The sequence below is a fragment of the Scomber japonicus genome, chromosome 11 (assembly GCF_027409825.1).
Source record: "Scomber japonicus isolate fScoJap1 chromosome 11, fScoJap1.pri, whole genome shotgun sequence".
NCBI lineage: Eukaryota > Metazoa > Chordata > Actinopteri > Scombriformes > Scombridae > Scomber > Scomber japonicus.
In genome coordinates this window covers 12,364,128-12,386,279 of record NC_070588.1, presented here as the reverse complement: position 1 = coordinate 12,386,279, position 22,152 = coordinate 12,364,128, and the positions used below count along the sequence as shown (strand labels likewise).

The 22,152-nt window shown below is 37.0% G+C and overlaps 1 protein-coding gene across 1 annotated transcript in view; it reads right to left on the bottom strand.

Annotated features, from left to right (window-relative positions):
• LOC128368082 (general transcription factor IIF subunit 2-like) overlaps window positions 1-8,646 on the bottom strand; it is a 51,198-nt gene extending 42,552 nt beyond the window's left edge. The window contains exons 1-4 of the mRNA XM_053328819.1: window positions 8,581-8,646; window positions 8,256-8,329; window positions 8,107-8,125; window positions 7,472-7,607 (exon numbers count right to left, since the gene is read on the bottom strand). Of these exons, the coding sequence (XP_053184794.1) occupies window positions 7,472-7,607; window positions 8,107-8,125; window positions 8,256-8,329; window positions 8,581-8,646 (295 nt within the window). The remainder of the gene's footprint in view (window positions 1-7,471; window positions 7,608-8,106; window positions 8,126-8,255; window positions 8,330-8,580) is intronic.
• Window positions 8,647-22,152: the final 13,506 nt, after the last annotated feature.

The following is a 22,152-nucleotide window of genomic DNA, read 5'->3' as shown; positions in this document are numbered from 1 at the left end:
TGGTTTGGCCAAACACGTCTGAACTGTACCGTATGCCATTCAATTTTCTATCTTTTGATATTTTAATGTGACAAACACAAAACTAGAGTCATTAGAAATATGCTGTAGTAAAACAAACCACACAATGAACAGTATCAGGCAAGCTAACATGAGCATGTTCCTCCAGGACAGACATACATACAATAATTGTCGTGTGTTATGTATAACAACATTATGTAGCTCTCACCATCAGCGCACCCAAAAATGACAAAACCTCACATTTTGTTCAAACTCAACTCAAGAATTGCATTGCAATTCAAAAACTACAAAAAAAGAGTGACATGTTTTTAACTCACAGTGTATCTTAAAAAGGGCTCATTCTAAAGTAATGAGAGCACAACAGTTATTAATTTATTGGGATTAAAACATACTTAAGAATATTATACTATCTTTCTGCCAAGTCCGTTGTGCTAGATGCCACTAAATTCTACACACTGCACTGAAAGGTATGAAGGATCCCCAAGCACGAGTAGGCGTCACCATGAACCTTCATCTTGACTGCTGTCTTGTTGTTGACCTGAAATCTAAATCTTATATTAACAATCTTATTACGCTTGTTCTCATTAATTACAGACAGTTGGAGTACTAAGTAATGAAACAGAAAACTGGAATACTCTCCACAACTGAACGAGGGAAGAGAGCCGCATATCTGTTGGCGTGCTCCAATCTGCCGAAGCTTACACATGAAGTATACTCGTTGTGATCCTCTCCTGTAAATGACTCGTGTGTTTGAAGTTTGAGGTCAGATGTTTCATAGATGAACATGGCTCACACAGATTTATTATATACAGGGAGTCTGAACTGTCTGAGTCAAAAAGATATCACACATTTAACTCACCATGACAGAATACAGTACCGCTGAAGTACTTCGTCAGTACTATTGCCATTACAGGTCTTTTAGTACTTTGCAGTAATGAATACTCTGGCAGCCGCTTTTCTACTGTGTTCTGATCATGCTGAATTTTTCTTTAAACTACATAAGGAGCTGGACATGTTGCAGTGCCATGTTTCTACAGTAGCCCAGAAAAGACAAAACAAACACTTAACTGTAGAGTCAGCCTTTCTTTTCTTTTTTTGCAAGTTTCACTGCCACAGTAGGTCACTGTAAGTGCTTGGAAGAGGAGGGTGAGGAGGCTTCATTTAGTTGCAATCTGAAACCTCACCACTAGAGATCACTAAATCTTACACACTGCACCTTTAAACGAATCACTGTGATATGAGAATTGTGTCACTTGTGTCGTTTTGTTGTGCTTTATTTTTGATTGTTGGTGATATTGTGGTGGGACATTATACCACTTGACACAATGAGAACAACAAGCTGTTTAAAGTCTGTTTTAAACTGTAATGTCTTTGTCTCTTTTATTTGTCTGATAGGATTATAATATAAACTAATTAAATCATGATATTTCACGCCTACATTTATGTCTACATTTAATCATGAAGATGGAGTTTTACAGGTAATATAGGATATCAATGGGTAAATAAGTTATTGAAAATGAAATTGCACAGAGTTGTCCACCAACCTCTGCTTTGTGTTATAGTTGGTTACTTAGACATGAGCTGCAATGATTAATCAATTAATCAATGAGTTGATTGACAGAAAATTAATTGGAAACTATTTTGATAACTAAGCCATTGTTTCAGTCAACTATTATCTGGTTTCATCTTGAAGGATTTGTCGCTTCTATTGGTCATATATGACACTACATTTTTAAATATTTAGCTTTTGGAAATCACGAAATACTCTTTTTTGCCATTTTATAGACCAGGCAAAAGATTAGTTGAGAAAATAGTTTAAAAAATAAACATTAGGAGCACCCTGGGAACTGAATGGTTACAGCACATGTCTCTAGGGACACTTGTTGCATGTCATGCTTCTCTCTCTTCCCTTGTTTCCTGTCTGTTTATTTACTGTCAGCTGTCCATTAAAAGAAAAACAATGTCCAAAAATATGTCTTTAAAAAACAGCTGCTGCTTTGTTTAGACACAAAGTGATGACATAAAAACATATATTTTATGAGCCTAAGGTAACAAGAATGTGGATGCTGACTGATGATGCTGAATAAATGTTTGTCTAGATTTCTCATATGTATATCTTTTCATTTTTTTATTTTATTATTTTTTTTAAAGTACACCCACTTGGTCCAAGCTGTCAAGAATCAGTAAAATATGAGTAGGTGTATGGCGTGTGTGGCAAAAAAAAAAAAGTGAGAATGAGAGTGCAAGTACAGATCAAACCAGTGTTAGTGTGCATGTGCAGGTACAGTGGGGCTGGAGAGCTGCTATGTGTGTGTGTGTGTGTGTGTGTGTGTGTGAGAGAGAGAGACCGGTGTCATACAGTACACCTTTCTGTGGGCGAGTGCGGGTGGAGCCAAGCGTTGGTCAGGTAAACAGACTACACACCACCACATCTCCGAGGACATTATCCCACTTTGTGTTTCCAGTCATCAGGCCACCTTTAAGAAAAAAAATCAAGAGGCTCCTACGCCTCCTGAATGCCATGCTTCCACATTCACAAACACAAATATATAACACTGAGAACCCCCTTTGACACTGAAAACATATGCTATTACTTTAATGAGAATGAATCTTTTTTTTTTTTTTTTACAATTGATAAAAACTATTTTTGCTAGAAAAAATAGTGGATAGATTTTGAGATGTAGAAAAAAGACCAAAGCAATAGAAGAAAAAAAATCTTATGAAAGAGAAACAGAAAAATCCATCATCACATGTAGGAGGTAATAATGCACATGCAATGCGTGGGTGCATCTAAAGTGCATGAGGGCGATGATAGAATAAACCTTGTGGCTGTAAAACGCATCCTGATGAAGAAAAAGCTTGATTTCAGTTTTTTCCGGTTACAGTTTCCAGGCACAAATTACTGACAATGACAGCGATGCTTCTGATGAGACGTTCAAATTTTCTTTTCTTTTTTTTTAACAGTAGGTGGGTTGCGATTATTAACAGAGCAACAAAAGACTAAATAAAATCCTCCGCCTCCACACTCCAATATAAAACATATTTTTATGACTTCTTTATTAAATCTATTTATATAATTGCTGGTTTTGTGAGTGGCATTTATTGGCCTACAGGCTACATCTCATTATCTTGTGTTGTAAAATGATCATTGAAACTTGAATAATCTTTTTCATACAGGAGACACATGTATACTAAGTGTGCATGTTCAACCTATTTTAGAAAAGGATTATCTCACAGGTCCATGAAATGGACATGATAAAGAAAAACACATACACACACTTTCTCATTGATGCTCTTTTTGTAGATTATTTGAGTATTACATAAATGTTCACAAATTCCATCTGAATGTCGCCAATATTCAACAAACTTCACGCATCTTTAAATAGAGCGCTCACACTAATGCTGGTTGGCTCTTGGGTTGTCAAGTCTGCTACCTATGAAAAATTATAATTTGCATCAAAGAGAAAGGACATTGAAAAGTGTGGGGACCATTTAATAGTACTTCCTGAAAAAGAGTCCAACACCATATTTAATACAATAATTTATTTATTTTTGGTTTGCTCTCACCTCTCTCAAAGCATTGCTTTTGGCTGCAGCAGGCAGCTGTTTCCAGACAAAAACCTCTAAAAGCCCACTGTACTCTGTCTGAAGAGCCATATATTTAGAGATCAAACACAGCTATAGCAGAGTGAATATTGGACCAGGGGGACAGAAACACGACTCCAAATGAATAAAAATAATAATGTTGCTCCATAACTGCTGATCTGTAAATTGTTTACAAGTTCAACATATCATAACCTAATTATTTCGTTAGCACGATACATCCCTGCTTAGGGACAATTCACAAACATTTTAACAACTGTCCTGATATAATTTTCAGTTCTCTACATTTGCATTTCTTTCTTTTAATTTCCTCTACATCCATAGTAAAATCAGTCTAGAAGTACTGCACTCAGCTTTAGTGAAAATAACAGACGTGTTGGAGTGTATTTCCTTTACTACCAAGTGTGTTATGGTGTTTGTCTTGCTGCTTCCTCTGCTGCTTACAGAAACAATCTAATTTGTGTTCTCCTTAGCTTGCCTGCACCATGTTTTACTGCCTGCTCAGCTGCTTAATGAGGAAATTATTTAAATGCTTTCCTGTTTGTGTTGGTTGTTTCCCGTCATTTCAATCAATGAGCTCATTGAGTCGTGACACAGTCTCGTACAGATGCATGACAGACATTTCATTCTTTGACCTTTTCCAAAGTTCACATACCGAGTTTGTTTCTTACCCGTGATTTGCTACTGAATTGAAGCCTACTCACACAGTGGGCTACATACTTGATTTCGTGACCCCCTTGAACATCTGGCTGCATCAACTACTGAAGTATGACTGCAACTAACTATTGATTAATCTGCAGATTTTGTTTTTTTCATTAGTGGATTTGTCTTTAAAAAGGTTGAAAAACTGTATAAAAAGCTCATAAAAACTTCTTAGAGTCCAAGGTGATGCCATCAAATGTTTTCTATCATGCAGACACTTCAAGTCCTTACAACTGAGAATCTGCAACCAGCAAATGTTTGGCACTTGGTTCTTGAAAAACTAATTAAAATGATTATTCAAATCATCAAAACAGCTGAGTTATTTATTGTTGATCAATTCATCGTTGCAAATCTGTACTTAAGATTTGAATGAGAAACAGTTGGATAAAACAAAATGTCTCCAATCAGAGTGAACTCAATGGAAATGACGTCAAACACATGAGCACCCTTGGGGAAAGATGTCTAAATCCTTTGGCATCAATAGGCATTATGGCTTGGCTCCAGCAGCCCCTTCATGTCAAATACAGCGGCCAAATCGATGCTTAAAATACTTAAGAGACAGGGAGGAAAAAGTCTACAGTCACTGTGACCCAAATGCACCATTGATAAACAACACAAAAGCAGTTAAATAATCACATTTCTCACAGATTCTAATTGAAAACATGCCGGAAATGTCTACTTAGTCCCTATTTTCTGTGCTGATGACATCTTTCAGTGACGTAATTCATCCACTCTGTCCCCATCTCTATTCATCCACACTCATCCACTTTATCAGCAGGTTCTCATCTCTGACTCTATTGTCCCATTTACAATGAAAGACAAACACATACTATTTCAGTCTCATCTTGCTTAATCTGCTCAAAACAAGCTTTTTGATTTTATGCCAATAACATCCAATTACAGTCGCCCTTCTGAACGGTATGTGTTTGAACAATACTGTGAGTAATCACTCATTTCATTGTTATCGAGCAGTGGCACCGCAGAGATGCAGAAATTTTACTAATTTGAACACACTGCACCCTGCTATTTATTTACCTTATCACAAAATTGAAGTTTTTGGTGAATTATGAGATTCTTAAAATTTTTGATATATTATATTATATATTTATTTGATATATTTCATTTTAATGCTTTCCATTACAATCACATTTTCTATTCGATTTTTAATTTTTTCTTTGCATTGTCTTGAAGCGTCAACTTACCATTACTTACATTTAGGGCTACAAACAAACATTTTCATTATCGATTGATCTGATTATTATTTTCTTTATGAAATCGATTAATTGTTTTGTAAGATGCCCGAAAATGGTGAAAAATATTAGTCACAAATAAACCAGAAAATACTCACATTTAAGAAGCTGGAATCAGAGAATTTGAAAGTTTTTATAATAATAATAAAAAAAATATCAATATAGTTGGCAACTAATCAATTAATAAACTAATTATCGCAGCTGTGCTTACTTTAATTACTCTGATATATGAAAGCGATCATGAACTATCTCATTAAAATCAAACTAATCTCCAGTACAGCTCTGGTCACTTTTACATAGACCCCAAACTACATGCATACAGTAACAGCTATTTTTATGCTCCGTGTCTGATGCAAATTTCTGCAAAATCCCTCTGGCTCAGAAAACATTGTGACACATCAAACCTGGCAGCCAGCGTCCTCCATAAATCAGAAACCTCTCTGGAGGATTCTCATAAATTTTACAGTGTAATCGATGCAGAATTTATCAGCGCTGGCTTTCTTACAAAGCAAGAAACCCTAAGAAACTAAAGACCTAAGGTCATTTCTGATGTAGTGTGCCACAATCCTGACTAAATTCACTGTGAGTGTGAAAGAGGTTTCTGATTATTTTCCTCGTTTTATTGTCACCAGAGCAGCTCCATGGTTTGTCTCTTGAAGTTTAATCAATACATTCTTATCTTCAGGCACCAGAAAACTCTAAACAAGACTTTGTGGAACTGTTTTTGCTAGTTTGAGAACCTCAATTTAAAAACTCAATCAGAGAAAGTAACATAAAACTAATTTTTCTAAAAAGGTAATAATACTTAAAAAGGGACATTAAAAAGGGGTTTTGTGATTTTCAGTTATATGCTGTTGATGGCTGATGTTTGTGTTGAACATGGTCAAAGCTTTCAAAACTTGAAGTGAATGTGTAAAATGAAGAATGTTGCCTTCAAGTCAATATCCAGGATTTCAAACTCCTCTCAACACCGAAAATGTTACCTCCACTTCCTCCTTATGATGATGTCAGATTATTTGCACGTACCAACAAACGGCCGTCTGTTTCATAACCTTTGTTGCTGATGTTGTTCAGCGGGTTCTTTATATCGTCCACTGAAGTATTTTGGATCAGATTCAGGCTTTAAAATGTTCATATGTTTGAGTTAAGTTAATATTCTGAGTAGAGAATGGGAAAAAGAAGTGAAATCTTACTACTTCTGTTTGCTTATGTAGCCTCTGAAGTCTGCTGAGGGATAGCTTTTAGGAGACAACCAATCCCAACAGAGTGGCCTCACGAGGAGGGGGGGCCTTTAAGAGACAGGAGCTAAAACAGCCTGTTTCAGACAGAGGCTGAACTGAGAGGCTGCATACAGAACCAGAACAAGATAAATAAAGAGTCTTTTGAATTGTAAATCATGCAAAGTTATTCCAATAGAGACCAAGAAAAAAAAAACTGACCTGGAAATGTGCCTAATACGTCCCTTTAATATGTAAAATAATGGAAAGAAATTCATCCAAACTGTAAATTCTACTTTGATCCTAAAATAGATTCAAACTGTTTTGATTTTGTCTGAGAATCTGCAGCATCCACACGCTGAATCAATGCATATGCAAACACTGTTTTCTTATTAATCTTTAAAAAACGATTTTGTGTGAAGCCTCAGTTATTTATTTATTTATTGGTTTAACTTGTTTACCACATTTTCAGACCACCTGATCTGCACTCTGCATAAAGAGTCTCAGATCTTGGACACAGAATTTTGTTAAGCTTATAAAACAACACTCTGCTCTGTGCACACTCACAGGACTCACATTCACTGTCAGATCTATTTCGGTTTGAACCCTCCAGCCACCCATCAAACATGTATTTCAGATGACAGCAACCGGCACAAAAGACGAGCTGAGTTGGAGACTGACCTTTGTCACTCTGGCTGAAGACAGCTAAGGTCTGTCCGCCCACTGTGTGCATGGTGAAGGGATGATCCCTCGGCACCTGCAGCGATGCATCCTTCTCCCCCACAGCAGCCAGCTCCTCACTCAGGCTGAAATGTACCTGGGAAACAGAGCTGGAGTCAATGTGAGCGGTCATTGAACAGCAACAACTACTTTGATTCTTCAAGTAAGGTCAAATATTACAAGATGAACACTTGTGGCAGTGCAGATGCAGACAGTGATGATACACGACAAAGAAAAAAAGGCAGAAAAATATGTCAAACAATAAATATGACCTTGTTATGATACTAAAAATGTGCAGTATGAATGAGTGAAAACTATCAAAGCAACTTGCTGAATTCAAGAAAAATGTTTACAAAAAAACAAGTTAGTGGAAGAGGCCTAAACGGTCAATGTATGTGCATTATAAAAAGTCATCACCTGGACTGCAAACTGTCAGGGGAAAAAAGGTGACCATGCAACCTGACCAACAGACTGCTACCCAAATATATTCCATGTATTGTGATGAAAGGACTAAAAAAATAGAAAATATTCAAATTGAAGAAGTGAGAACAACAGATTAATCCATTTCATCTTTGCAGCTCTAAAAGTAATCTCACCTCTGTTTTGCCATGCTTCCTGTTAGGTGGATGAGAAGATGAATAAAGAGTTTTTAAAAAGTGTGCATCACTGATAATGACAATCAAATGGAGATAGAAGCATAAACATAGCTATATATTAACAGACATTTCCAGGATGAGGTACCTACTTTCCAATAGTGATCTTCCCCACTTCTCCCTTTTCTGTGGCTTTGTCCCATTGCTGAGCTAAATACTTGGGAACCTGGTGAGAGATATTCAATTCAAGTGTTTTATTAAGAAAGCCAGTAACATTAATAAAGAGACAAATTCAGATTGCACTCAACAAAGGGTGTCAAACTTGAACTTTTAACATTTTGATCCACTTTATAATTTAGACCATGATTAAGCTGCTTAACTCAACCTGTCAGCTAATAATATTCACTAATAAATAAGGCAAAATGTGAATGAAGTCTGGTTAAGCACTGGGGCGACCACTCTGAAAAGTAAACAAACCTTTACGAGCCACACGCCTTTGCTTTGTTTGACTCCAGTTAGATTAACGTCCATTTTCTCTGACATGTTACAGAAAAAGCTGTCAGTACAGCACAGAGACACTGAGCCAGGTAAACAAGACTGGAAGGTTTTTACACCTTAGCTCAGACAGGAGTTTTCAATTAAGCAATTACTTCCTGTTAAAACTTCCTGTTACGGCTTTCAAAAATAAAACTCCGAACAACAAAACTGATACACGACACAAACAAAAAAATATTTGAACAGGTTCACAAAATATTTGTAATGTCTGAAAGTTAATTTTATTTATGTCTTATTTTATTTATTTATGTATGTCTATTTTTGTGTGGACCAGACCAGACAATTTATCTTCTTCTTCTTCTTCTTCTTCTACTACTTCTTCTTCTTCTTCTTCTACTTCTTCTTCTTCGTCGTCGTCTTCTTCTTCTTCTTCTTCTACTTCTTCTTCTTCCTCTTCTTCTTCTTCTTCTCCTTCTTCTCCTCCACCTCCTCCTCCTCCTCCTCCTTCTTCTCCTTCTTCTTCTTCTTCCTGGGAAGTCAGCTGACACACTTTTCTTTCTTTTTTTTTTTACACACACAGAGGATGTTCAGAGGTAAATTTGACCCATATGTATTCAAAAATCACTACTCAAAAATGTTGCATTCTACATATTCAATAATTGTCATTCAAACTATAATGGCTGCCATGTTCTTATGCTCATGCTTTACATAATAAATTACAAAACAAAATGAAAAGATAACCTAACAAATGCCCTCTTTGCTCTCTGTAAACTTGACCAGTCATCAATCTCCCAATTATTAATGACTGACGCAGTATTTATAAATGAAAAATAGATTTATGGTTCGGAAATTTGGTATCGAGATGAATTCTGAGGTGATACTGTGAAGCCTCAGAGAATGAAGAATATGTAAGTGTTAATTGTGATGTTATATAATAACGATTAAGGCCTTGAGGTAGGTCTTATGTCAAAATCTATTTTAAGACTCAGCTATTGTGCCTATATGGTGTATACAGTTAAATTAGCCTGTGTTAAGTGGAGTAATGACACAGAAAACCAAGGGATGTATTATTCCAGCAGGGAAGTGCAGAACACAATGCAAAGACGGGGGAGGAATGGGATGTTAATGAGGGACCAGCTGTGCACTTTTATCCTGAGGCATCCTCACAGGTACATCCAGCCATGACCTGCAAATTAATCATGTTATTGTGTCTCAACCTGTAGCTGCTGCTGATTGCTGATAAAATACCTGTATTATAATTTGGATTAAAAAGGACTAATATGATATTGCAACAACTTCCAGCTTGCAGTGATGGACAAATTATTTAGATCCTTTACTACATGAACAATTCTACTTAAGTAAAATAATAGAAGTATTAGCAGCAAAATGCACTTAACAAATTAAAGTAAAAGTACTAATTTTATGCCCAACTGATATGTTATTATGACCTCATTAGATTATTAGTGTTAGAGCAGCATGTTACTGTTGTAGCTGCTGGAGGTGGAGCTAGTTTCAACTACTTTATATACAGTTAGCTAGTTTAGTCCAGTGGCTCCCAACCTAGGGATGGGGCCCCTCCAAAGGGTCACCAGAAAGTGTAAGTAGTTGTGAGATGATTAATGGGAGAGGAAAGAAGAAAAAACTAAGTTCTTTTTTCCCCTAATCTTTGATTTTAGGTGAAATGTTGGATCATTTGAACAATCATTGAAATGAAACCGTGTGAGAAGTTTAGAGGGAGAAATCATTATTTGGTGGAGCTGTTAACAATTCAAAGAGATCTGAAATGTGACCCTGACTACACACTGTAAGATGTCAAAAGCCAAAAAAGTTGGAAACCATTGGTTATATCCCTAACCCTAACCCTGAATATCATCTTATATAATCTTCATGTGAAAAGTAAATAATGCTGTCAAATATATGTAGTGGATACAATATTTCCCTCTGAAATTGGAGTGGAAGTTCATCAAATGGAAATACTCAAGTAAAGTACAAGTACCTCAAAATTGTATATACACTACAGTACCAGAGTAAATGTACTCATTACTTTCCATCATTTTCAGCCACTAACCTCTGAGCCTGGTTTCAGACCTCTGAATCATCGCCCACAGTTCATCTCATTCAGTGAAGTGGAACGAAAAAGCAATTCAGTATGATTAGGCTACTAAAGTCCAGGATCGGTTATGGTAATGAATACATAACACGTCCATGAAAGTGGCTTTAAGTTCTTTTTATCACCAAACCACGCAACTACCTGCCGTCCTACTCAGTTGAGGCCTGCAAATGATTACCTTTTCTTATCACTGGGATAGAAGATTAAATACTGAACTGAAATTATGGATAAAATGTCCTTTTGAAATGTTCATATATAATCAAAAATCAGCTCAGCAGCACTAAACATCTTTAAAAAATTAAATACCCAAGAAGAGGTCAGAGCAAATACTGTGGGAAACAAAGGAGTGGACTTCAACTGAGGCAACAAATCAACAAGTCCAATTACTTTTACGATTTACTGAACTGTAGCATCAACAGTTTCATGAAACCCTTAATTAATAAGAAAATGTCACAACAATACACCAATATTTCAGAAGTAGTATTAAAAGACATGTTGCTTGTTTTCTCGTGTCCATTTTCTTTAATTCATGAATGTTATTAAGAATTATTGATTCCATTTATTTTTATTATTGCATTTAAACTGTTGTCCCCTCATGTCATTTTTAACAGAGACTGGCAGCATCACCAAGTGGATCAACAGAAAACCTGCAGTCTTTCACAACGATACCGTCAACAGTCCTAATATGAATCAGAATTAGATTTATTGCCAATACGTTTGCACATACAGGTAGTTTGTCTTTGTGCTGTGCTGCATTATAATCAAAGAAAAATACAACTGAAAAAGTGGTATATGAGATTAAATGTGCCCAAGAACCAAAGATTACATTAAAAGCGAATAATAATGAATTGAAAGCAAAAAAAAACTAAATAAAAATGACAGAAGGCAGAACTTTTAAGAACTGAAAAAAGTGACAGCAAAAGACAAATCCTGATCAGTGAAAGAAAGGTGGAAATACTTTAATCAAATGTAGAACTCTTGTTACAGAGAGTTTTTTTTCTTTCAATATAATTTTTTGTTGTGTGAAGAGAGAAGAGACCTGTTGCCTCTTCACATTGTTAAGTTTAAAAATAAAGTGTTAAGGGGCTAGGCGAGTGAACCCAAGCACAGAACACTGAGGCAGGAGGCTGTGACTGGTTTTGAGAGAGGTTTTATTGCAGGGAGGTAGCTGGGAGACTGGGGCAGGAGCTGGAACCCAGGACTGAGAAGCTGGATCATGCAGGGCAGGGGGAAAGCTGAGGGAAAGCTGAGGGAAGCCAGGCAGAGGGGGGAGACGTACTGAGTCAATGGGGAAGACCGAGAGGGCCAGAGTCAGGTGGAGGCAAAACTGCCAACACAGAGAAACAGGACTAAACTAAATGTAGCTATCAAGCAAACAGGATTCAAAAAGGATAGAGAAATAACTGACTGTGTTACCAGAGTCTACGATCCAGTGATGAGATGTAGGCAGAACCAGGTCGGCCTATATATATGCGGGACTAATGATGATTGATGCAGCTGGTGGCCTGACTCCTTGACACCTGTCTCCTCTCCTGCAGGGGGGAGAGAAAGAGCGAGGGAGAGGGAGAGAGAGACAGACAGACAGACAGACAGACAGACTGCAAAATAGCAGGCAGAAGTGGAGGGCACAACATAATGAACTCATATTGACAAGAAATGTGCAAATGTTCACAGTATAAAAAGTATATGTAATACGTAGCAGCATCTGTTTCTTCACTGACATGTTGAAAAAGACCTGCAGTCAGTCTGTAATGTCTGAGCCTGAAAAAGTGGCAGTGATGATGGATTCAACACTTCATTTCTCATTTTCATGTTCTACCACGTTTTATCTCCACAAGAGGGCAGCATTTGTCCTCTGAGTGTCCATCACCACCAGTCAAATAAACCTTTACAGCTATTGTTCAGCTGTGTGATCATTTCTTCACTGATGTCCCACAAGAAGAAATACTTTTTAAACCAAGCCAGTATAAAACTCTTATGACTCCTATGACTTTGGGAGCAAGTTGATCATAATCACAACTATGGACCTACTGACCTGTATCGATAAAAATATTAAAGAAAACCAAGAGGCTTCACACTCAACACTGACATGTTTCTTCCTCCACTAAAAGGTCACACTTACACAGGTGCAATTCTTTACACACTTATATATTTTTTTGTTTACATCATTCATCCACTTTATTTAATCTGCTAATAAATTCTGCAGCTTTGATGTTAAAAATTATATTTCACAAATGATGTCTAAAGAGTTGTTGATGTCTGAAGCCGTTTCACTATGACTTGAAGTTGCTGTTGTTATTAATCGTATGGAGATGTGATCCAGCTCAGCTCTGCTCTCATTATCTCACCAAACAAATCAGATATTTGGTAAATCTAGATTAGCTTTCAACCTTGTTAGCATGAATTATTAGATTGTGCCTGAAATGTAATTAGTGAATTTGCAAACTGCACTGCATCTGTGATAATAATAATATTTAGGACAATAATGAGTATATAAACAAACACATTGTTCCCCCATTACTTAAAGTTCAGTGGAAGTAAATATCTATTGTGTACTATCTGTACTCAACACAACTGATTAACATTTTTGTAAGATGAAGAAAATCAAGATTTAATGTTATTATTTGAGCTAATCTGAGTCATTTGCCATTAAATTATTCATTCTTATCATCTCGACACAGTTTGATATACAATCATAAAACTAAGACTGCAGTCATTTAAAATGCTTTCTGAATAACAATGCAAATCTGTTATTTTTCTGCTTGAATAAACATTGAAACACATATGATGGATTACTTTATTATTGCGGTACCATACCTCTCTCATTTACTTATTTAAGTAAAAAACAAAGTCCTGGTAAGTAGTATTGACGAGAAGAGAGTATCAAAAACAGTATTTTGTTGCTGTAGTGAGTCCATTTACTGGTACTGGGTCTGACTGCTTATACTGCTGGATAAACACGTTTTATCAACTCATTGTTTGATTTGCAGGAAACATCTGGATCTATGAAGTAACCACTCACCATACTTATTAGAAACAAGTACAATAAAAGTATAACATCTCAGAAAATAGGGATCAAGTGAAGTTTTACTACTTCAGAAAGTCACATCTTCTGTATTATAAATAAACTGGCCTGACCACTCTGCTGAAACCCTGAAAGACACACAACATTACAAACCAATGTGATGTTTTTGAGGTTGGGATGTGGATGTCATCTTCCTGAAATATTTGGTTTATATAAATATAATACTGCAATGGGCAAAAGCATATATTTTTACTGGTTCAGTGAATCCTGCAGCGTTGTCTAAACTACTGTCTGAATGAAGAGCTGTTTTAAAGGAAAGAACCTATGTAAGCCCTTCAACTCTGCAGCTGATATATGTACGTATTGCCACCTTGTGGATGACTATTAGAACTGGACATGAAGCTGTTATTGTGAATGAATGAATGAATGAATGAATGAATGAATGGATGGATAAATGGATGAATGAATAAAACGACAGCATATAAATATGTCTACACAGTGCAAAGTATCAGTAGCTTTTCTTGTCTGTATGATGTGTTTCCTGTGAGGTGATGTACACATGAAAATTAAACATGGGACACAGAAGTTGCAGTCCTGCACACAGGGCATATGGTTGATTATCTCTGCAGGTTGCACAAGTCATTTTTTACTCAAATGACAAAGGAGCCATGCTATAGTTGAAGCAGTTTAAGGCACCAAACAGATGAATCCCACTTCTTTTCAGACACACTGGCCTTTGCTCTGCTGCCATCATCTGAGTTACATTAAATTCAAATCTTAACAAAAGGAATACCAGAATTAATGGATAAACTGCCATGAAATGTAAAAAGTACTTAAATGCTCCCCAGAAGTTGATCTCTTTCTTTTCCAAATCTAACAGCATCACCATCAGGCCAAAATGTCTGTTTTACATGCAACACATAATGGTGTAATAGAAAGAAGGTCATGAAATTTCCTGAGAACATTAATTCATGCCCCGATGGTGTTAAACCTGTAATGACCTCATGATCTGTCCTCCTGCACCATCCTGTTTAACACACTACTAAACAGCAAGGCGATAAGAACAGCTAAAACAACTTGGAGGCTGTCATTTATGCAGATTTAAGACTCTTAACCATGGGACAACCTTACATGGGGGGTGTCTGAGGGTTTCCCCAAGGACATTTTTAACAAAGAAGATGCCATTTCCTGTATTCTGGTGCTTTTTTGGGTTATAATACTTTGATCTGGCTATATTAGCACAAGAAAAATAGTGGGGAACATTTTGTAATTACATCTAGAGGAAATGTTTAGCCTCATATCACACATCTGAAGACACTGAAAATCTGAAAGTACAGAAATTGAGCCATCTCTAATCATAACCAATCATTGTTTATTTAAACTTGAGGTTCTCTTTATGCTTGAATGTAATTGCAATTTTTTTAATGATATCTAATCAATGAGTAACATGGAGAGAATCAGTCAATTATTTGTCAAAATGGAGAGCCCCTGTCCAAAAGGGATTTAGCTTTTAGTTAACTGAAAGTAAGATTATTTGAAGAAGAAAAAGAAACCCTCCTTAAGTCCATGTTGTCTGGGGGAGATAAAATGATATCAAACCAAGAGACTGTCAGCCAAAAGATAGACCAGTCTATTCCACAGTAACAATCAAATAAAATCGAGCCACTTAGTGCTTCCTTTTTAAGATTATGTTCACACTAAAGGTCAAATACCAAGTTCAAACCAGCTATATGATAATTCTACATGCACAGTAGCCGATCCCTAACTCTAACCCTAACCCTAACCCAGCTCCATTATACTGTAATTCTAGAATGTGCACTGTAACCAATCAGCTAACAGGGAACTCTATATTACTACAGTAACACTTAGGTAAGTGAACAGTGAAGCTGCTGTCAGTCAGTGTCGGGACTATGAGCAACAGCTGATCAAACAAAGTATGAACATTTAGTTAAATACCAAGCTTATTTTCCGGTGAAGATTTTGTGTAACCCACCTTAACTCAGCTACCTGACGTCTGAGCATAATCAACAAGCACTCATGTGTATATATGTGAGACAGGACACCTAACAGCAGGACAAGGTCAATTATGACTCTTTCTATTATGACTTTTTGATCTGTGGTGGTGTTATATGTGTAAAACTTTCATCAAACCGAGAAAAGTGATTTTAAAATCAGTGATGTCATCACAATGTAAAGTGTATGGGCCAAGCAGGAACTTGCGGGTGAGGCCAGAGGGGGAAACACTACTGAAGATTCAGTTGGCAGCATAACAAAACATATTCATGGTGTGTATGCTGTATGTGAGATATCCATATGAGTCTACCCGGGTGTAAGGTAGCAGTGAAAATGTCTCTCCGAAATGTCTCAAATTCTCTCAAGCAAGCAGAGTGGGTTTGATAATAAAGCCCTGACACAGCACTCTGAAAACAGTGCTGAGTGGATGGATTGATTATCAACATGGTAAAAGTATTAACTAATAATTTTAACGTGGATGGGACTTGTCCCACCGCCCATGCATCTCATAACAAAGATAAAAAAGACAGTGTACAGCTAGTTTAGTTTCTGCTTGAGTTAAAACCTGCACACTTAAGTTGAAAGAGAACACTTTGCATTCATGTAAAAATCCTGTACATGTATTGTTCTTGGCGGATGTGACAGTTATGATGCATTTTTTGATAACAATAGGTAGCAGGGAGTTGTGGAACTGGTCTACAGAGTAACATGACTTCCTGTGCTCCAAATGGATCTCTCAGGTGTGTGACCTGTTTTTTTCTCTCAGAGAAATCTGAGTCTCTGCTGTCAGCTGACCGGCCATCAGCACATTCACATAAGGCTTTACAGAGAAAATCCCTCATCTGCACTGAGACATGGCCTCCAAAGTGTCCCAGCTGCTGGCTGCAGTTTATCAGCATCATTGGAATGTGTTGAAAGTGTGTGTGTGTGTGTGTGTGTGTGTGTGTGTGTGTGTGTGTGTGTGTGTGTGTGTGTGTGTGTGTGTGTGTGTGGTTTGTCATAGGCTACTTTTGGGGACACATTTCAAACTTAAGACCAGTTAATTGGGGATGACTTGCCCATATAGGGACAAAAGCTGTGTTCCCAATTGGGAAAAAGTTATTTGGGTCAGTGGTTGAGGTTAGATTTAAGTTCAAACACAGCACTCTGTATGTTATGAGGGGCAAGAGGGCAGAGTAAGTAAAAAGTAAAATCTTCCATTATTAAAAGTCAAATACGATAAGGAAAATAAAAAATATATCAATAATGTTAAGGTTAGGTTAAGTCCATGTAATGTCCCCTAAAATGACCAGGGTCTGATTGTGTGTGTGTGTGTGCCTGTGTGCCTGTGTGCGTGCGTGCGTGCGTGCGTGCGTGCGTGCGTGCGTGCGTGCGTGCGTGCGTGCGTGCATTCGTGTGTGTGTGACACTGAACTTCCTCTTATTATCCAATTTTGACCCATACAAATCTGTGAAACTCCTTTATCAGCTCTCTGCTGGTTGAAAGATTCAGAAATCCCTTTTCATCGGGGATAAAATGAACTTGGCAGCGACTGGCTGAGGGTTTTGGTTTTCCCCTCAAGGTCATCGTCCCTTTGAGGTAGGCTTTTTTTTTGCCCACAGTCCGGGTATGTTTCAGGGTCAGGCCACGGTGATATACTGTACCTACCCCAGCATTAAATTCCAGCACACAGACTGTGTCCATCAACAAAATCAAATCTTCATAGACAAAAAACATTTCTACATTATTCTGATTGCCTAATCAAGTTGTTATCTCACTGAGTGGATCATTTATGCAGTACCTGGCATGTTTTTGCATTAATATAGTATAAACCTTTGTTATAATTTCTGCAGTACAAGTCCCTCACAGTCAGTTGAAGAGCTGTTGCCATGGCAGCTCCCATTTGGCAGATACAGACTTTAAAGCAGGAAGCCAAAAAGGAAAATGACATCTGACAGATTTTTTCCTCACAGAAAATGAATTTAAAACCTGTAGTTTGAGGTTTCCTGAATGAATATATATGTACCAGCTAAGTGATGTCATTCTTATGATATGCATTGCATTACAAATGTTGCAAAATGCAGTCTGCTTTTCCAGTCTTTTCATTCACCTTGATTTTGTCAATAAAGAGAAAGAGAAATAAGTAGATGACATGGAGATAATCACAATGTCTTATTCCTAATTCCCAAATCTCCTTCATTTCAGCTCATATTATAAATCATTACTCTGCTAAATAGTATTTAGTTCTTTGTTTAGTTCTGGTAACAACCAGAACACATTTACTATTAATTCATTATGTTTGTGTGAAGTTGTCATCTATACCAAAATGATTCTAGGGTTACCTTCTTGTTCTGAATGTATGAATTCATTAATATTCAGGAAAAGGTCACTCGTGGATAAAGGTACATCTTTAAAGTGCTCCTGTTTCACTTCATGCCTTTACTGTGCTGACATCTGCAGACTGTCCATCATGTTCCTGCTGAGATGATGAGCGCTTTGTGATGTAGCACATTATCCTGATGGAAGTGTCCATCAAAACAGAGCGAGCAAGCCTCACGCTGGTGCTCATATTTCTAATGAGGGGACCAAGAAAACACCCCCAGACACAGTCACACCATCACTTTTATTAGATGAAACCTGTTGATGATAAATGATAAGTTTGCACAGGCTGTGTCCAGGGGCCGGTCCAACCCTCACGACTGTCTCCTGTGCACTAGTCAGTGGAGTAATCTGATAACAAGTAATTTACTTGTAGGGGAGTAACCTTGTGACAATAAACTGCAGTTGCAATTTTAGGCATCTATCTGGTATAAGAACAGGAGCTCAACTGGAGATTACGGATCTGGATTAGACCATGAAGATATTCATTATAGTGATATTTATTTAACATTTAAGACACTGAAATCATCAAGGAGAGTATTATAATTGCTATTTTTATCTTGAAGTTTGTTCTAAAAATCTGCTTAACCCTGTTCTGTTCCAAAGTAAAAATATACCAACACTCCTAATGCATTGAAATAAGGATGACTCAGATACTGTCTCAATGGAAACAACTGGTCTGTTTTAATCATATTTTCTCAGAGGTCACTATTATGAGAAAACATCTTAGAGTTTTTATTTGCTGAATGCAATGGTGCTCTTTATTAAGTGCAAGTAATCTTTACTTACCACACTTCATTTCTTACATGCTTCTGTGTTATTACATTTTAGGTATAAACCCTGAGAGGCGAACAAAGGCCAGCTAGGGGAAACTGGTGTCCAAGAAGACAGTTCTGGCACTATTGAAAAAGGCAATGCAGTGTGATACATCATTACAGCACCGTTATAATAACTCAGAGCTGAACCATGAGCTCTCACAGGGTCATAGCCAGAGCTGGAGTCTTAAAGCTTTAAAAACAGTTTAGCATTGAATTGGTTTTATCACATTGTACACCATACTGAGACTCCCCCTGAAAACTCAGTGAATATGTTGTTTACATTCAAAAACTAAAGCTGCGTCTTTGAAGTATCTTCCATCTGTTTCCAGCTGCACAGTGTAGACAGATGCTGTTTTGTTCAACATATGTGAGATTAGAGATTACTCATCACCTTTGTGTGTGTGTGTGTGTGTGTGTGTGTGTGTGTGTGTGTGTGCGTGCGTGTGTGTCAGACTGAAACTGGATCCATTTTAACACTGTCTCAATATTTGACACAAACACTGGTCAACCTGATGGGGGTGCTATAATCAAAGGTCTTCTTTAAATGAATATATAATTTTATAGGAGGTGAGGAAAGAAAGTGATTACATCTTAAAGACACTTCACAAGCAGTCAGCACTGCGGAAGATATTTAACATAAATTTCTATTTTTTAACTTGACAGTATGAGCCTGAGTGGGGATTACAGGGCTACAAACTGTTGAGAAAGACTTACATGCAAAATGTACTGAATAATGTAATTCTTCACTTATTTTTAGTTTTTACTTAAATCAGGTTTGTGTACATAATCATTAAGATTACTAAAATAATTGTGCTCCTTTTGTAGATGTGTCACCTTCCCTCGTGGCAACGTGGTCTTGTTGTTTAAACCAGTTTTTACAAAAGGTTTGTTCTGTTGGTTTGGACATGAGCTCTTAATGCTGGAAGTCTGAACCATCTTAGATTCTCTCCTTCATTATTAAATACAGTATTACTCAGGTTTCCCTTTCACTCATCAGTCAGGCAAGCAGATCTAAGGTTACGGTTTTGATTAATTCATTGTGTTGACTGTCTGCTATGTCTCTTAATGCCATAATGAATACACAACCTTTTTTTTTAATGCTGTGTCTTTTTAACATTAAAGCTATATTTGTGAAGCATTTTAATCTTGAAGGCAATATTTCCTGTTTTTGTGATTCTTGCTTTGAAAAAAATCAACATTAAAGTGCCTAATGATTTAAATGTATTTATTGAATCAGTTGTAGTTTGATGTACACAGTCATTTCTGGTAAATACCTCACAAAATACCTACTAAACTGCAGTAAAACCTCCCTGTGTATCCTCATTCCAAGTAGACACTATTCTATACTATGTCAAGGTGTGAACATACTTCATTAGTGCCAACTCTCTATTGATTTGTTTTGATAGTGTTCAAATTTCACTGATGAGGCAGTCAGAGATTAACAAGGCAGTGGACTGAGTGTCACAGGTATGCCTAAATCCTAATATGTCGTTGTACATGAGGAGAGAACATGTCCTCGGGTCCATCACCCCCATTCAACTTGAAGACAAAAACAAACACAGAAAGGTTATGTGTAAGACTATACATTCCTGACTCTGTGGGTTTCCATTTGACATTTGGAAAGAAAAACAGCTGGTATGACTTACTTGATGACAATACTGATTGTAGCATCCATATTTTGTTGCACTTTCAAAAAAACATGTCCTCTTGTGTGCAAGAAAATGAACATCGCAGCTTTTTTCACAGCTGAAATATCTAGTGCTTTTTGGTTGAAGTGTTCTTGTTAAACTGTAGTGAGGAATTTATTCATAAATAAGCCTGTGATTGGATGTTGAAACTACAAATATGAACTTGGAAAGTAGATGCATTATGTTTTTGCTCTGCCTGGGAGGTATAAATGTGTTAAACTAAACATATAAAGTAGGATTTTCTAACTGCAGCATCTAGTCTGTTCTAACAGATCTTGCACTAGCTTTTATAATTCATAATGTTTCGTCTTCCTTTGTTACAGTGTCAGACAGTTGCGCTGGTTTTGGGTTGACTGCAGTATGTGTGGGAAGACAAACTCATGAATGAACGAATGTGGTTGGCCTGGGTATTTAAACATCTAGTAAATCACACACTGTGATTTTCTGCTGGGAGGGCGGTCCAATAACAATAAAGCCAGCATCTATTTTGGACACCATTCAGCGTAGGGAGGCTCAGTGGACACAAGCCGCAGACAGAGGCACAGACACCCTGCCCCGCATCACTGTGCATGGTCCAATGCACTCTACGACCAAAGCGTCTGTTGTTTCAAGAATTTAGGTTGGTTTCACCATCGTCATCACCGTGCTGCTCGGACAGATCTGTCTTTTTATGCTCACAACTACCTGACCTTCAGCAGGCCACAGTAATTGTAGCTGTAATCTAAACAAGGCAACTGAGGCAGATATCATCTTGTAACACACATACAATAGAAACCTGCATGCTAACAACAGTTAGAATACTTTGATCATTGAATGATCATGATAATTGTTAATCAAACATTTGCTGTGTTTACATAAAACAATTTTATTACATTATTAATCTTGATTGAGTAGAATATGTGTATGTCAGTTGGTTTCTTTCTGTATGTTTGTTTTAGCGCTGCATGTAAGTATACAGCTGTACCGCTGCTTGATCCTGATCTAACAAAATCACAAAAAACTCCTTTAAAATAAACTGCATTATTCTCTTTTGAATTCAGTGGAAATGCATGTAAAAGACACATTTAAATGTTTGTCTTGGCACATTTCTTTATACTGACTGAGAAGCTTGTGAACAGGAAACCTGGAATTGTTTTATTTGGCAACTTTCACAGGTACTTTCTTTCTTAAAAGAAAAAGATTAGCTGTAATCAGTAAGACAATAATGATCAAATTAGACTTTTTATGGCTTTCTGTTGTGCCTCTACTTAGCCATGATGAATGAGGTATGAGATATCATCTTATATCACACCACATACAGTAGAAACAGACATGCTGACGAACCAAGAAATCACTTGATAATCAAACAGTTGTTTACATGAAACCCTTTATTAGGTTTTTAATCTGAATGGCAGGTTTGTTGTGGCGATGCATGAATGTACACTGAGAGATATACAGCTGACATCCAGAGTCAAAACTCCTTGGATATGTGGACATACTTGAGCAATAAATATCATACTGATCTGATTAGAGCATAATCAGAAAAAGATAACTCCTCTGGAA